Source organism: Anopheles aquasalis, chromosome 3 (genome assembly GCF_943734665.1).
Source record: "Anopheles aquasalis chromosome 3, idAnoAquaMG_Q_19, whole genome shotgun sequence".
Lineage (NCBI taxonomy): Eukaryota > Metazoa > Arthropoda > Insecta > Diptera > Culicidae > Anopheles > Anopheles aquasalis.
The window spans coordinates 17,701,623-17,719,095 of NC_064878.1; the positions used below are offsets into that span (position 1 = coordinate 17,701,623).

General features: G+C 52.3%; 1 protein-coding gene across 2 annotated transcripts in view; it reads left to right on the top strand.

Annotated features, from left to right (window-relative positions):
• LOC126575236 (ankyrin repeat and BTB/POZ domain-containing protein 2) overlaps positions 1-17,473 on the top strand; it is an 85,704-nt gene that overhangs the window by 64,626 nt on the left and 3,605 nt on the right. The window contains exons 1-3 of one of the 2 annotated variants that reach the window (XM_050235824.1): positions 10,568-10,663; positions 14,290-15,710; positions 15,839-17,473. The exon at positions 15,839-17,473 is cut by the window's right edge and continues 1,105 nt beyond it. In XM_050235824.1, coding sequence (XP_050091781.1) covers positions 14,383-15,710; positions 15,839-17,473 — 2,963 coding nt within the window. In that variant the 5' untranslated portion in view covers positions 10,568-10,663; positions 14,290-14,382. Of the gene's footprint in view, positions 1-10,567; positions 10,664-14,289; positions 15,711-15,838 lie in introns of those variants that run through there. The other variant, XM_050235825.1, reaches the window with a different exon arrangement.

Sequence of the window (17,473 nt, forward strand, 5' to 3'; positions counted from 1 at the left end):
TGGTTGGTGGCCTTTTCTGAAGATGAAGATGCAAAGATCGAGCCGAAGCGTCGGGCACTGCACCGGCCTGCACACCGTAATTGTTGCAGCTCAAGAGCTGAAGACAATGTTCCGGAGCAGAAGATGGAGGAAGACGGGATGAATGTGTGAATCCTCCGCGAAGGCGTGTGCGGTGAGTGTGAGCGTCCCAACACTTTTTTCCCTGATCTCTGAGCAGCATCTTGCTTTTTTCCTTCATCCATGTTGCAGCTTCAAGTGCTGAAAACTGTATTCATCGTATGCTTTCTTTGTGCACCCCTCGCTTGCACTGGATTCACACACTGGGCAGCAGATGCACACACAGAGATGATGCATTTCCCTTGCATTTCCCTTTCGCTGATATTATCGGTTTGCGCACAGTTTGCGTTCGACTAATTGTTCGTTGACAGCCTCATAATCTCGACAATTTACCGTAAGAAGAATAACGATGCTTCTCGTTCGGTATCAGGTTCAGAAGCTTTGGCATACGATTGTTCATGATACCCAATATGAGATGGTCATAGTTTATGCTGACAACATCCTGAACCCATATGCACGAGGCTTGCCTTTGTAAGTTTGAAGCTCATTCAGTTTGTTCGGTAATTCAGTTCATATCAGATTATCCGACTTTAATGTACTTTTTTCCTATAGATATTATGCTATAAAAATGCATAATATTCCTTGTCAATCAAAGGAAAATTAATTTAAACTAGCAGCTTTAGGCTAATCGTCCATGTTAACTCTACTGATGAGAATATGGTGGACGTGCTTACGTCAATATAATTATTAAGCGGCCCATAGACGCTCAACTTTATTTGTCAACTCTTGCATGCAAGTCGATTGACACCAATATATTTATCGTGTGTGGGCTATTTGAAGCTTGTGTCAAAAAACTTGAAGATTTTCAGCCAGCTGAAAATATATTGATGAGGCTGAATAATGGCGTCGCCTGTGGGTCACATTAACGAACACGATGCGTCTGTGGCCCTGATAGATGAAACATTAAGGACTAGGCCAATTTATGCCCACATATGAGCAATAAAAATAAAATGACAGTTCGACGCAATTCTTGCATCCGAAACATTGACAAATAAAGTTGATCGTCTATGGGCCGCTTTACATTTGGATTCAATCTCTTCAAATGATGACGAAGGATGTCGTAAATCTACAAGAGTTGCTGGACATGGCAACAATTAAATATGGCTTTCATCACCAAAAATCAATTAAAGCAAAGTCGGTTAATGACGTTACTGAACCACGATCAGTGAAAACTATAAATATGAGTCACCATCAACATAAAAATAGCTGAAGAGTTTGTTAATCGGAAAATGCCCTTCAGAGCTTAAAAAACAATTATCTTTATCTCACCGCAACGCGGGATCTCGTAACGAAACGCCCTGGAACAATATGCAGAATAAGAATAAGTTCATAAGCGATACAAAACATCAGTGCTTGAATGGTGAAACATTGACCTTAGAATAGCATTTAAAAAATAGTAAAACAGTTTTACAAGAAATCCTTAAAAATGCTAAAGTAATGGCTGGGCTTGTAAATCCAAAGCTTAACAAAAACACGTTAAACAAATACGAAAAAAAACGGTCAGCACGCTAAACAAAAAGCAGTAGCCTGATGCATAGCGCCAGATTGAAACAACGCCCAAGAGCCCAACCTTCCCTTTCTGGGCCACAACACGACGCGCCCCAATTCTTTTAATCCAAGCCTCCAAGCCACCGACCGGCGGATGTAGCGGAGTAGTGCAGAATGCATTTGTGATGCTCATGTAACGCGGCTAATCATATCAAATGGAAGTGGCTTGACCGAATGGCTTCGACCTGAGCTTACAGCTCCACCATTTCGTCATAAGAAAGTCACATCTACCAGGTTCTCTCCTCCACCGGGGGTCCATTCGATCGCTAGACGATGTAACTCGCCACTTCTGTCGTCGGCACGGTCTCGCTGCCGTCCGAAGGGTTAATTATGGCGCGGGGACCGATACCTCCAGCTGCCAGGTCGCTCACTAGCCCACATTATCGGCGTGTCATTATGCGTTTATTGTGTGCCCCGCAAGTCGCCACATCTCTCGCTAGATCCCCAGCGTTGTGCGTAATGGCCACCGCGCTCGCAGTGTAAGTTATGAAACCGCCGCTCGATCGATCGATCGTCCACTCTGATCTTCGATGCTCTCCGATGCTGTGCGATGCATGGATTTGTCTTTGATGCCGGGGTAAGTGTTACCATTCCAACGCACTCGCACACGCTGTACTGAGTGGAATGTCGGTATGAGCGCCCGTTACCATTTCGCCTGGTTGGAGGGCCGGCAGGCCGGTCGCAGAAGATGTCTTGTCTTGGCGCATGCATATCGCAATGACGGGCCTGTGAAGTGAAAGAATTTCCATAAACTGTGCCACCGAATGCACCGCAATTTCACAATTAAATGCGTTGCGATCGCGTTCGATCGCGTTCGATCGATCGATCGAGGCCAGTTGCTCAAGCTAAACGATTCGCCGATTTTCAAACAATTTCCGAACGCTTCAGCAAACGCAGCATCGCATCGCGCATGATGCTGCTGCTGCTGCTGCTGGCGAAATGTCTTGTTTTCGCTCAAGCGATCCATAATTCAACATTCTGCATCTGCAACGTGGCTGCCGAGTGGCGGGTGTCGTGATGAAAACCGTTCACCCAATGGTGGCACTCGGTGCCGTTGTCCACGTGTTGTTTCCGTGTTCTGCACTCGAGCAACCCCTGGGTTGGTTGGGCCAGTTTTATGATTTCCATGCTTTCATGCTTGGCCGGGCCCAACCTGTCTCCTGCTTAGCGCTCTCAAGGTTTGAAGTTTATGAACCGGGCACAGCAACTCGCATGGATCGCGCCCCGCAAACAACACTCTCGCACCACCACGTCAAGTCGAAGCGTGAGCACGATCAATTTGCATTTACATTTTCCTTACCAGCACACGCACACACGCAGGCACGCAGAAATGGACAATGTTTACTCGCTTTGGAGAGCGAAGGAGCGCACCAACTGATCTGATGGCGATCCGGTTCGAAAGGGCCACGACGATCGATGGCTATCGTCGTCATCGACCGTCGACCGTCGTCGTTAGCATCAGGCCTGGCCTGGCATGAGTGGATAGTAATGACCGAATTAGGGATATAAATCTTATGCCAAATCCTGCGACCAGCGGTGGAGCTGGTGGTGGTCCGAACCAAAAATAGTGCCACCTCATGGTATTCGCGCAACGCGGAGATTGATTCGCTTTTGCGTTTCGATATCTCTATTCCGCACGCCAACAACGACGACGACGACGACGGCGACGAGCACGCACGGTACCACATTCGAGGACTGGCTAATGCTTTCCTTGAGCGCGAGATGCCGAGCAGTTGATAAGGAGAAATGGACAATCGCCACGATCACCACGATCGCGTGTCGGTGAAGTTCACTAAATGGTGCTTGATCGAATGCCTTTGCAATGTTGCTAATTTTTTTAAGAGAGATAGAGAGAGAGAGAGAGAGAAAGAGAGAAAGAGAGAGAGAGAGAGAGAGAAAGAGAGAAAGAGAGAGAGAGAGAGAGAGAGAGAGAGAGAGAGAGAGAGAGAAAGAGATGATAATGCCATCAATTGTAGGTTGGCAGCTAAAGATGACAAACAGTTTACGTTATGCGATCGCGATCGATCAATTAATGGCTAAAGCTCAGCCAGGGATTGGGATCTTGGGAGCGGCGCAGACTTCGCCTTATCTCGCACACACTTCTCGTCCAGCTAGTGATCGAGCTAGCTAGACATTCGTCTTATCTAACCCCTCGCCTGACGCCTTCTGGGGCGATCTCGTTAGACGATCGACAGAGTGAGAGTGAGTGCCAAACAAATTATTCCATTCCCACCACCGCCGAGAGCGCTGAGGTTATGTTAGATAATGTTTTTCCTATTCGCCAGCCAGCAAGCCAGCCAGGCCGTCACAACAAATTTGCTGTAATTCACGCCCGTCTCCACCTCTTCTCTGTAGCTATTGGGCGTCGGCTACGGCACTGCGTATTGCAACATTGTGCCCCAGTGTGGAATCGGGCAGGAGGAAATCAAATTATCTTCACTCCAATGGCGGTGGCCGAAAATTCAGTAGCAAGCGCCCAATCTCCGTCTGGTCCAATTCCGGCAAACGCAAAGCGCAACACTGCGCACAACGAAGGGCAACTGATGGAGGGTAACACAACAATTCAAACTCACGGAATTGGTGTACGAGTAAACACATGTCCTAGACATGCAACCGCACCGAGGGTGGTCCGCTGTGGAATTCCGCACTTTCCGCACAAAATACGTCGAACAGTTACACGAGTTTCGAGTGCAGACTTCCGTGATCCCTTCCTGGCATCCTTGGACTGGCAAACTGACGGACTCATGTCGATACTCACGGTGCGTATCGGTATTATCGGTTAATCGGTTGGATTGATCCTTTCCCGATCAATTCGTATCCGCGTTCCAGCCCCTCCCAGAAAAAAAAACAGTCTCCACATGACAACCGGATGAGCATATCAAGAAGAAACTTGCGGGCAGATTCGCGATTCACCTCGTGGGCTCGCACACTCTCCCCTCTCTCTCTCTCTCTTGCCGTATCTATCTTGTCTCTCGATGGTTAATTAATTAACTTTTTAATTTACTCCTCCTGTTACTCCGTCGCCCGGGCCGGAGCCAATGTACCGAAACAATGGTGGAAACGTGACACGAAAGAAACAATGCCACGCCACTCTCTGTGTGCGCGCACCACGCGCTCTCGTGTGTGTCTGTGTTGCGTGTCATCCGGCACGCCCGACTGCACGGCACTGAGGTCGGCGGCGTGCATCGGAAAACTTTCCTCCACTTGCCATTCCAATTTTCCACCCTCTTGCGATGCGATGCGCATGGGCATGAGCTTGTTGCGGAAAGTTCACTTTCATCGTCGGCCCCGTTGGTGGCAAGGAACTTACGGGTTAATAACGAGCCGATCGGTTGGTGAAACTGAATTAACTAGTAACTGTCATCGGCACGGTGGCGATCCGAAATTACTTTTTATCGAACCTGTGTCCTCTTTGGGGATGAGTTCAACGGAACGGAATGGGGCGGTTTGGTGTTACGCCCAGTCCAGCCCAGCCAGTCTCTGGCGATGCCAATCCTCCAATCGGGAATCTAATAACCTAGCGGTACCTTTTATGATCTTGCGAAACCATTAAACCGGACTTCTAGACGTGCCTGCGACGAGTTCTAGATTACTTACGGTACTGCCATCAATGTGTTGGTGCGCCTTCGCCCTCCTGACACTGACCACCCTTGGCGTCATGACTGTCGATACCCGGAGTCCAGTTAACGAAAAGATGATCGTGATACGCTTTTTTCGCAATACCCAGTGCACCCGGAAGACACTAACTGGTTATAAACGATCTCAGCGAACGCTTAACTACGCCATAGTTGCGTCTAACATTGTCTAACCTCGGTGCGATGAGCCACGAGTCTCATTTCGAAATCGTCATAAAACACTTACAATAAAGCATTTCTCCTCCAACCGGAAGTAGACCTTTCCACACGACGTTCTGGCAGGGGTCCCATTCTTTCCCCGCCGTGGGTTTACTGCCGTCCTGGTCTCCCTGGCCGTCCTGGTACTGTTGTGTGGAGTTTATTGGGCCGGAATAAGTTTTAATAATTTTATGATGCGCAACCCATCGTGGTGGGAAAGAGTCTCGCACGATCGTTAAATATTAGAATTACGAGCGGGAATCGTCATCAGCGCCATCGCTTTGTCTCGCCAAGATGGCGACCTCCCGGTGCCCTAACCTCTGAAATGTCAAAACAATCGGAAACCATCAGATCTGTGTGTATTTGTTCAATTTGAAGAAACGTTTCCATCTTCCATTTTCCAGACGATATCTCCGTAGGACCTCCGTAAACCCCCCCCCCCCCCCCCCACCCCGCGGGGGGCATTACATCTGAAGCGTAACGGAGAAAACGTTTGAATTTAAGTCCGACTTACTTTTAATTAACAGCAGCTCGAGCCTCAACTGACGACAATCTTGATCGCCGACTGGACAACGTGCCGCATGTACATGCAGCTTTTACTCGCTGGCTCGAGGCATGGGATGGGGTGATCGTTTTGTACCGAAAACCAACTCTGATAAGCCGAGGCACATCGAAAGTTATTCAAGATGTCACTTAACCGACCGCCACTCTTGCTCAGCGATTCAATTCCCCCGCGCTTTGGTGGCTAATTAAGGCGAGAAATTATGAATTCGGCCAGTATTGAACCCATTGACTGCGCAAGTCGACTACATCTATTCCTCATTCGTTTCCCAGAGCTTCACAAGCAGCAGCAGCAGCAGCAGCAGCAATAGCACGCCGTGCTCTACTCGTGCTATACTTTCACTTTCCGAAAGCACTCTGAGTTAGGTCTAATGAGGATTGAGTGGCACACGGCACAATGAGTCAGAAAAAGGTTTGCAACCTGCAGACTCGAGTAACTTACAGGCAACTGGCGTTGCGTTGCGTTCGCTTCGCTCTAACCAATCCAACAACTCGGCGGTTCTGCGTTGCAAATTGGAATTCCAGCGGTGTGATGGCTCCAAAGTGGACAAGAATTGTTCCTTAACTTTAAACCGCTTTACTAGCGATCCCAATCCGCAATTTGACACACTTGCTTATCTCATCGGAGACGATCGCAACATCGCGTACCACTTAAGCAGAACTTCTCTCACGCACCCGCGGCCTTCCGTTCTTGATGACCCGTGATTACCAAGTACGCACGGTGGCAGCCCCTGTGCATTAGCCATTTTCTCCGGAAGTCTCCCGAAATGCCGTTAATGATGCAACAATGATGTCTCACCGGTCGTCGTCTGCTGGGTGGAGCAGGCGGTTTTTTTTTCCTGTAGTGGATTCTTCTCCACGGGAGTCTGTGAAAGATGACCTCCCACGCGCTCGCTCGCCCTCTCTCGCTCTCTGAGTGTGTTCAAAACACTTTTGGTGTGATGGACAAGCCGTCAGACGCCCAGTTCTCCCGCCCGGGGATCTCAACAAAACGGCTGACAACGAGACGAAACTAGACGACTGACGGACCTGATTCCAATTATTCTAACGGCGTTCATTAGAGACCCGACCAGCCGGTACCACCGGTGGCCCGAATTTCCCGGGGGCCAGGGATTTTGCAGAAGATCTGTGCTTCCGCCCGCCGCCGCCACCGAGTCCGCCGATCTTCCTGTCGGCTACCGCGCAATCAGCTGCGCGACATCCGATGCGATCCGACAGATCCCAGAGAGGGGCTAACTAGAATTAAAAATGGGTTAATCAGTAATTACCGAAGATGATGATGGTCCCGTCCCGTCTGCCAGCGGACCACCGTAACTTGGAGTTGGCCGCTTTTGGCCGACTTGTGATTGATGAGGAAGCGAGAGCTTCTGTACTTTCGGGGGTCCGTCCCATACCTTTATTCGGCGGTGGCCCACCCTCCCGAGTGATGTAACGGAGTGCCTATTGCCGAATCTGGCCCAATCTAGAGCAATCTCGATTGGCCGCACATAATTATTGCATTATCTGTGGCCCGGGCGCACGCGTACGTTCGTGCGCCGGGGTTGCGATCGGCGTTCGCTGTCCGCTTTTGTGCCAAAGGCCAGTAGCCCGATTGGTCTAGGCCCTAAAACAGGTGCCGAACGTCTTGTTAGTGAGATGAGTGCTTTTTTTCATCACAATTTAATTTTCCGGAAAATGTACGGGCCGTTCTCAATTGATGATCGACATCGGGGCATCATCTTTCATCGATCAACCCTTTCACATTGATTTCAGAGAGATCAAAATGAGATCGAGAGGTTGTTTGTTTTTATTAGTAATCGCCATGACATGACCAAATGGACTATTCCTATGCAACGCATCCGTTCAAAGTCTAACGTTCAAATTCGTGTCAACCTGGATTGGATCCAGTTTCTCCATGGCGCCAAACCAGCGAGAAATGCGTTCGTTTCATCAATCATCGAACCACTTTGCTAGCGAGCGCAATGCACTGGTCAGCCCTTTGGTGCGTACTGTAAATTGAAGCAGCATCTTCTCTATGAGGTGCCTCTTTCCATTAGCCGCGCGCGCGCACACATTTAGCAAACGCTAATGGATGACATCCTGCGAGGTGGAAATTGCCATTTTCCATCCCCGAATACCCTACGCACTCGTACCGCGCGATCGAATGAAAGTAAAACGTCGCGTGGCCCCTCCGTAAAAGCTCCTCGTGGTCTCACCTCTGGTGCCAGCTACACACGATCGGTACGTTTGTTAGCAAACAAACAACCTCATCTCTCGATCGATCGATCGATCGAAGCTCCTTTTGCCTCCGTGTGGTGAGAACATTTTGCACAACCACCCCCCGGCGTGAAGGGCGATCGAGGGTGGTTCGTTCGGTGGAAAACTCTTCAGCTGCGAGCGAGAGAGGGTCTTCCCCCAGATCGAGAGAGAGAGGAGGATGCCTAGTAGCGAGTGTCTAGCGCAAGCGAAAACAAACAAATTGGCAGAGAGCACGAAAGAGAGCAGCAAAAGCCCAAGAGAGGGTGGTAGCCACCCCGGGTTGGGGCCTACTACAGCAAGGGGTGCCTGGATTTCCCACTACAATTGTGACCTCGCTCGTGGCAAGACGTGTACCGCCGAAGGGGCTTGCTCGCGCCTCAACAACCAGTTCCAGCACGGCTCTAGTCGCGTGCGGTTGCACGCTCAGCCCAGTGATCGCGCGGTGATCGTGAAGTGAATTTATCGCGGATGAGCTTCCGAGATTACGCGGCTACTTCCCGCGGATGTGACGCACAGTCAGTCAGTGACGCCAGTGTACTACGAGAGCTACGGAGAGTGATTGATCGATCACGTTCGGCCATCGATTCAGTGCGTTACGTGATACGGTCATACGTCGTCCATCTATACGGTCGTCGATACTACCGTCGAAGGGGTGCATGATAATTATACGAGGTTACACCAGGCTGCGCCGTAACCAAAATTAGAGAGAAGAAGAAGACGAATCGGAGGAGAAAAAAAACGGAATGATCTCGACCTGGCCTCGACGTACCAGTAGTGTGGTGGAAATCCAATTTTAATCACCCAAAGTCGAAGTCGAAACCTCAATCGGGAGGTTGCGGTGAGGAGGAAAGGTGGTCGATCGGTGATCGGTGCGCTCCTCCGGTGCAGCTCCCGAGCTCGCGGGGCGATTAAGACCTACGCGATCTTAACGGATTTTGTGTGACGTATCGAGTGCGTGTGCGTGCGCCTGGAGGCTGAGTGCGGGAGACGAAATGAGATTTTGATTGGGAGCGCGTCTATTGCGGAGTGGATCACGTGGGTTGGCCCGAACGATTGTGTTGTGTCGGAGGCACCCTTCAGGCACAATAGAGTCCGCATCGAATAGCACAGCATTTGAGTCCGAGGAGCTCTCGCAAGCGCAAGCGGTGGCAGTTCAAAGGTGTTAAAGTTGCCAAAGGGAATTGATTCCCTTTTTTGCATCGCCGTTCGAGTCGACGCCCCGTACGCCCCTGAGGCGGCAGTGATATAGAGGGCCAGTATCCTGAGATTGTCAAGGTGCCCACCTGTGCGTGTTGTGGAATATATAACTTTTGCTAGACACCGCTAGACAACCCACCGAAAAGGTGTAACTGACATGAACCAAAAACACGAAGGAGGAGGAGGAGAACCGTGCTCGTGACAGTACTTTGTCGGTTCGAAATCAATCCCGGGGGGGGCCTTGTACACTCGATGGTGGCCAATGGTGGCAGCACGTGCCTTCTGGTGTAGCAGCAACCGCGTAGGAGCTGCCGTATAAACGGCGGCGACGGCGACGACGGCGACGACGACGATGGTTACGGCTCGTTCGGAGCGGAAGAACCTAATTGTACCTTACGTGTTGTGCTTCCTTCCTGCAGCGATCGGAAGAGGTAGCGGTCCGCGTTGATGTGTCTGTGTGCCTGTACGTGTGTACGAGTTTGTGGCTGCCTAGCCAAAGTGCACTGATCGACGGTCGGTGGTACCGTAGTGCTTTCTTTAATGACCAACCGACCACCAGATTGACCAGATGATTGAAGTATAATGAGTGTTGACTGAAGTGTGTGCGAGTGATCTTTAATGTACTTGCTATAAGCCGCGCTCCTATACAACAAATATTACAAGCAGTGCAAATTGGTTACACTCCAGAGGGCCACCCATTCCAATCCACCAAGTGAACAGTGGCTGTCTGTGGTTGTGGTGTAGAAGTGATGTGGCTTCTGTCAACGAGTTCCGAATTCCGAGTCGTAATTCTATCGTGTATCCCAGTGTGAGGCCAGTGTGTTCTACAGATTCTCGGTCTGGCCCCGGAGAGGAGAACAAAAGGCACCCGGTGAAGCGTCCAGTGGTTAGAGCGCCGCGGAACAGAGACGAAAGTGCACGGTAACGAGAGACATCCGATTCGGCATCAGATGTCACAAACCGAAAAGCTCACAACAAAAAAGCGTCCATTCCGCAGTGTCTCCCAGTGACGAATCGGTTGTTCTGTGGCTCTCAGAGTTCAGCGTGCGAATATTGGATTCTGCAGTTCTGAACGTATCACGCTGCCCGTTGGTGTTCTAGTGTCTAATTGGATTCTCAGGCTCTTCAGGTGTGGTGTGAGCGGGACGCTGCAATTCCTTCACCGATCGGTGTGTGTCATCAACCTTCCCTAGCTAATTCCTTCGGCGAAACGGTGAAACAATACGAATACGGTTGGACGGACGATGACGGAGCAACAGGCGTGTCTGGCCGCAGAACGAATGGTGCTCCCTTGAGAGCAATATCCTCTTTTCTGGTTCTTGCGGAGGTTGTCGATACCAGCGAATCCCTTCTCGGCGCTCCGCTGCGTTCGATATGCACATTCTCTCATCTCAAGGGTTGATCGTTCTCGTACATCTAGATGCATTGCGTATCTCCATACGGGCTTATCCTACATGTTTATGGCATTGCCAATAAACCTGACCTGGAGTGTGCTTTTCGCAACCCAATATAATCCACATCAATCCACCACGTCTTGGATTCTTACGATTGAATAATCTCCCTCCACTGCCACTCCACTGGTGGTAATCAATAAAATCGCATCGCGATTCCCCCGTGCGCCCGATCATGATGTTGCCGATGATGATGGGCCGACGGACACGTTTCCACTTCGCTACGTTTGCCGCTAATCAGCCACTTAAAGGCTCGGCAAACAGGAAAGCGTCTACGGGGAGCTCCCACCCGAGGGTTCCCCCCTTGGCCATTGATGTTGCCATCTGTTTCGAAATCCATGTTTCGCTGGCTGGCTAGCTGGCTGGCGGTGTCGGCTGTCGGTATATCAGCATAACGCCATCGCGAACCGGTGGTGAGGAGGGCGCCAATAGACGCCCCGTACCCCGGTACTTCCCCCCACCAGTGAACGGTATATCAATAAATTGGTGCCAATAAAACTGGCCAATTGCTGCGCTAATTTGACAAAAAAAAAATCCATGAACAAATCACGCAAATCATGGCCCGGGCTCGGCCAACACGAGTAACACGATCCACGAACTACATAAAACCGTTCTCCTGCTGTTTCTAACTTCTCGTCTCGTTTCTTGGAGCATCTGGATGGTGCGAATCCGCACAGAGACACAACGGATCGTAACCCACTCCCCCGTCCAGATTTAGGGAGGGAGGAGTAGGAGTTTGGTTGGCACAAAGCGAGCCGCAGAATTAGGGCACGACGCGTACGATCGGACACAAGTCGGTGCAAGTAGTATGTTCCCAATTAACTGTAACAAATAGCATAATTTCAGGTTCGGCCAGTGGCGAGTGACCAAAAAGCGTGTACCAGCCAGGGATTCGGGGTCCTACCGAGACCGCCAGAGATCGATTATTACTCAATACACGCCCCGGAGCAACCCGTGTCGGACTGGCTGCTACAAGCCAATCCACAGCCGCAGTGGCCTAGTGCGGCGTGGACACTCTATAGTGTCCATGGCGGCATTCGTGTGGCCTTCGACCTAGCGACCCTTCCTCTATAATTTGCCAGATACGGATCGTATCCCACTGGACAACGACGACGAAATACCGCTACAACACTCGCCATTGCAAGTCATTCGCGGTTCGAAGATACTCTCCAAATAATAATCCGCTACAAGCACCGCCAACCATCGTCGCCGACAACAATCGTGTCCAAATCGACCTGGCTTGTTATGTTTGTGGGAGTGTGTGACTGTGAGGCTGGGTCTGTGTCATGATGTTTTGGGGGAGTAATAAGTCGCCTTTTTATCGTCCAGTTTGCTTGCACACTCCCTTCCCTGCCAACTGAACTGAACTCAAATGATGAATGCCTAAGCGGGGGGGTCCGAGTTCGAGTCCGAGCGGTATAATCATAAGTTGGCAATTGTTTGCTGCAACTGGCCAGCTGGCAGGGAGATCGTTTAGCGGTTAAAGCAGCGGCTGGTCACTGGCTGGCCATAGGCTGGACTTGTGGTTAACCATGATCGCTACCGTGCTACACACTGATCGCGATCTTGCAGGGTCTCGTAGTCGCTCTACGCCAGCTGGCCCTCGCAAACCAAACGGTCGACTCGGAACGGTCGACACTCAATTCGGCCAATGCCTTGCCCTGTCAGACCCTTTCGTGAGGGTGTTATGGTGTCACGAGGGCGCGCGCCCGCAGTACCTCCACATTTCTAGAGCATTTCTTCTGGCTGGCTTGTATTACAACCGTTCCACCAACATGTGAACAGCATAATTCAGCAGCTAGAAGGGCCAAAACCGGCGACTGGGGGACCGTTTCACTGTCACTCGGCGGGGTCCTGTTTCGAAATGGTCGACGATGACGACGCAACGAACGGCATACCATGGAGCCGTCGCTCGTCCGCCTGGCAGGCCGTTCGCCTGTTATGCTATTATTTTCCAAAAGGAAATGCACATGCCACTTGCCTCCCCGGTGCTGTCCCCGTGACACATACACACGCGCGCGTCAATATAAGGAATAGTGTCCCCATGCGCCATGCCCGCGAAGCGTTCCTAATGAAGCGATATCGAACCGGCTCGAGCGGTAGGTGACAGTAGAGTAGACCACACTTCACTCCGTAAAGCTGGTAGCGCCCCGCGGGTTCGAATTCAACTTATGGCACTATTAGTTTCAATTAGGCGATCTACGACGCGTAATAAACGCGCTGTGCTAGCAGGGCCATTTCGTGTCTTGTATCTCCGTACGACGATCTACGGTGTACCGAAGACGCGAGGTACGCGAGATTGACAATTGTTTGCATGTGCGCACCCCGGACTTCCAATTTGTAGACCAACGGGAGACCGGTGGCTTTTTTTCGGTAAATCTGAGCAGCGTGCTTTGCAGACGATCTTTTGCTTGGAAGGCAACTCGGACAACAATCGAACATTAGAATGAAATAGTATCCAAGAGAGGGGTAATCGGATCGTTTGTTGTGCTAGGTCACTATAACTTTAACTGATCTTAACATCCACCTGAACGCACCGAACGCTCTTGCACGCGCTTGCAGTTCCAGTCCACTGGTTACTAATTAAGAAATTGCGATCCTATCAGAACGCGACTGTTGGTTAGTCGCGCAGGTTGCCCAGTGCCGCCAGGCCACTTTGAATGGATCCATAAATTTGATTTCTGCTTCATGCACCAACCACCAGCGGCTCTCTGTGAATCACGAACGGCTTTGAAAGTTGTGTTTGTCCTTATTTCGTACCTGATCAACTGTTGTGATCAGACCGAATGCGCGGATCATAACATGCACAAGGCCGACTAGCGACCGACCATTGCCAGCGCGGATCTTCGTTATCTTTATCACCCCTGCCCGCCATCAGGCCGAGAAGGGCCATTCTGGAGCGTCCAATCATTCCACCTCCTTTTCGGGGGGGCCCTTCTCCAATTGGCACATTCAGAGTGCCTCGTGCACCTGCAGCCCCGGAGAGGGTGGCAATAAAATGCCACAAAATATGGCCATCGATTACGTTTTTCGGAGCGTTCGGACACCACGTACGATTGCACCAGTTGGCGAACTCCTTGGCGAACTCGAAACAATCGCCACAGCACGTGTTGCACGTGGCTTGCGAAAAGACGCCATCGTTTGCTCATTTCTCATATTTGCGTGCCGGTTAGTCACGGTCGAAGTTGCCGCTCCTGGATTCGAGTTCTCCCCAGTCGTATTGTTTCACCGTGTGTGCGCTGACCACCACCAGACCAGCGCGTGTGCCACGGAGTAAAGAGTAACCTCTTCTCTTTTCCATTCTTTGTGTTTCCTCCTCGTCCAACACCTGGCTCTCGGTGCAGGCAGGCGGTTTGAAGCTCTAGTAGCCAGTCAGATGATCTGCCCTATGGCCGCGGAACCACAAATCACTCGCTGAAAAACACCTTCACTCGACGATGATTTGTACGGACGACTGCACGTGCAGTCTGTGCCGAGAGTTGCGCGGTTACAAGCTGAAGGTAAAACCACCGAAGGCAACGAACGGTGGTGGTGGTGGTGGTGCCGAAACCGGAAGCCAGCACTCACCACCATCGAGCAAGTACTGCAAGAACGTCAAGCTGACGCGCAACGACAACTTCATTCTACGTCGCCGCACCTCGAACGAGTACCAGCAGCGTTCACCGGACCGTCGAACGGATTGTTGCAATCAAGACCAACAACAGCAGCATCACCAGCAGCAGAAACATCAACAACAACAACAACAGTACGGTCAGCCACCACCGAGCGGACGGATGAAGAAGGCCCAAAGCTGCAACGAGATCGCGAGTGAGGTGGGCGGGAACGGGGGACGCAACCGGTACCGCTACACCGGTGCCCTCGGCTCGAAGATGATCAAAAGCACCAACAACCTGACGGAGGAGGACGATTACTATGGCTATGGCCATAGGGGATCACCCTCACCAACACCAACACCACCACCACCACCAGCATCAGCTTCAGGGCAGAAGATCGAGAAACAGAAGGATCACAAAGTGATCATCTACTTCGGTGACTCGATCGCGCACCGGAAACCACACGCGAGCGACAAGTCGCGACCGGCACCACCACCCCCCTCCGGTACACCGCCCCCTCCCAAGTCGAGTGAACTGAACGTATACCACGCGCAACGTCTGTGCGAAGAGACCGGGCAGATGCAACGGCAGCGCGAGATCATCGGTTCCAGCAAACCGACCGTACGTGATGCGGTCGAGAAGCGTCCACCATCGTCGGTGGGGTCGGATCAACATGGTGGGCGCCAACCACCGATACCACCGGGCAAACCGGGCAAAGAGTTTATGCTGCAGCTCAAATCGGTGCTGGAAGAGAAGAGTCGCTTCAATCCGGGTCCAACGGTATCTGGGACCGGTGCAGGTGCTTCGCAATCTGCAGTAGTCGTTGGGGATGCTGGACCGGTGGCTCCTTCTGCTGCCGCTGCATCAGTTCCCGGTGGTGCTGATGAAGAGTCCCGGGAGCCACGGAACCATACCCAGGTGGTAGAGATCCGGCGTGTTGATAAGACGGTAGCGACCGATGGTGTGGCCGATGCATCGTTACCTTCCTTCGTCGAGAGCGTCATCAATGGGGTGATCAACATCCGGATCGAGGAGAGCTTCAAGGTGGCGACCGATATCGTGCAGGCCGTGTTCGAGGAGACGGGAGCGGACGGACCGGTGGAGTACGGTTACGATGATGATGACGTCGGTGATCCGTTCGATTGGAGCTTCGTGCAGAACTGGAGGGCACGGTAGGGGTGATCGATGATCGATGATGACACGCTGAGCATGACAGACACGCAGCTTTCTAACCACTAGAACACACGTCCGATGTCACCATTTTGCTAACATTCTCTCTCTTTCTCTTCTCTTCCAACAGACCATCGGGGACAGCGGTCGCGAATGGGCAGGTCAGTTCACCGCCCAATACCTCCAGCAATCAGAGCACTGGTGGTGGTGGCGGCGGCATAGCAAACACGAGCCACACTCCAGGATCCGCCGGAAGCGGCTTCCCGGCCAGCCCGAACGGGCTATCACCGGGCAACCACTACATCGCATCATCGAACCCGATCTCCTCACCGGGTGGGGCACGCATACAGAGTCCGGCGGTCGCGACGCCAGCACCACGGATATCGAAGGAGATGGCCCTAAGGCCATCGGGTGCCGGTGAGCGGGGCGATCTACGCAACTACAGCCTTTCGCCGGTCCAGCAAGGCCATCCAGGGGTACCATCGACCGATAGTAGTCAAGTGGCGGATCAGCGAAAACCACATCAATCCGCTGGCCAGCATTCGGCGGGATACCATGGTCAGCACACGTCGGCTGGCCACCATCAGCATCATCCACAGCAGCAGCAGCAGCAACAGCAACAGCACCATCAGCAGCAACCACAACACCATCAGCAATCCGGTGGACCGCACCGTTCCGTCGCCGGTCCAACCAAGCTGACTGTGCAGAGCTCACCGGTGAAGGCACAGCCAGCGATGGTGAGCTCCGGGCTGGACAAATCACTCCTCAGCAGCAACGCACACGGTGGCGAGCTGAATGGGAAGCAGCAACGACTAAGCCATGGCAATGGCATCAGCAGCGTTACGACGATCAACGATCAGCAGAATCCGCACCAGCAGCAGCAACAGGTCGGTGGATCGGGCAGCAATAGCTCGAGCAATGCGAGCAGCGTGAGCCATCTGAAGCAACACTTCTCCCAGTCCCATCATGCTGTACCATCGAACGCATCGTCGTACCATCATCAACAGCAACAGCAGCAGCAGCAGCAGCAGCACCATCAGCAGCAACAACATCAGCAGCAGCACCAGCAGCAGCAACAACACCATGGACCTGGTCAACCAGGACAATCACTCGGTGCCGGTAGTGGTGGTCCGCAAGGGCCGAAGACCGCCGGCGGACTGGGGATAACACGCTCGCACCATCACGCCGGAACACACGACTTCCGGGGGTTGCAGCGGGTTAACGAGTGTCACAGCTCCTCGGATGAGAACCGCTCGTCCGGTCATGCGAGCATGTCGGATACGGGCCATGGCAGCAGTTCCCCGGGTGGTGGTGGTGCTAACCGAACTGGTGGCCCTCTCGGTCCTCTGCCCGAGGATCGCCTAGCGGCCGGAGTGACAAACCGGAGTGCACGGTCGCGTGCCAGCTCGAACCATTCCCGTTCCCGCCATCGTGCGACCCCGGGCAAGATACCGTGGGGTGGCGGTGGTCTCGAGGACATCAAGATGGCAATTCAACAGCTGACGATGCGTTCGCACACGTCCACCTCCACGTACAGCAGTCTGAGTGCGGGCTCGGAAAGCTCGGAACCGGTCCGGCGGCTCGGTCGCTACAGTTCCCTCGAGACGGTCAACACGAACGTGACGAGCGCGGACGAGTTCGTGTGGGTCGATTCGCACAACCGGCTGGTGGAGTTACAGCATCCACCGTGGAGTCAGCACTGTGTCCTGCGCGTCATCCGTACCGGCCGGTGCCGGGAGTATGCCGAGCGTGTATCGGTTGAAGC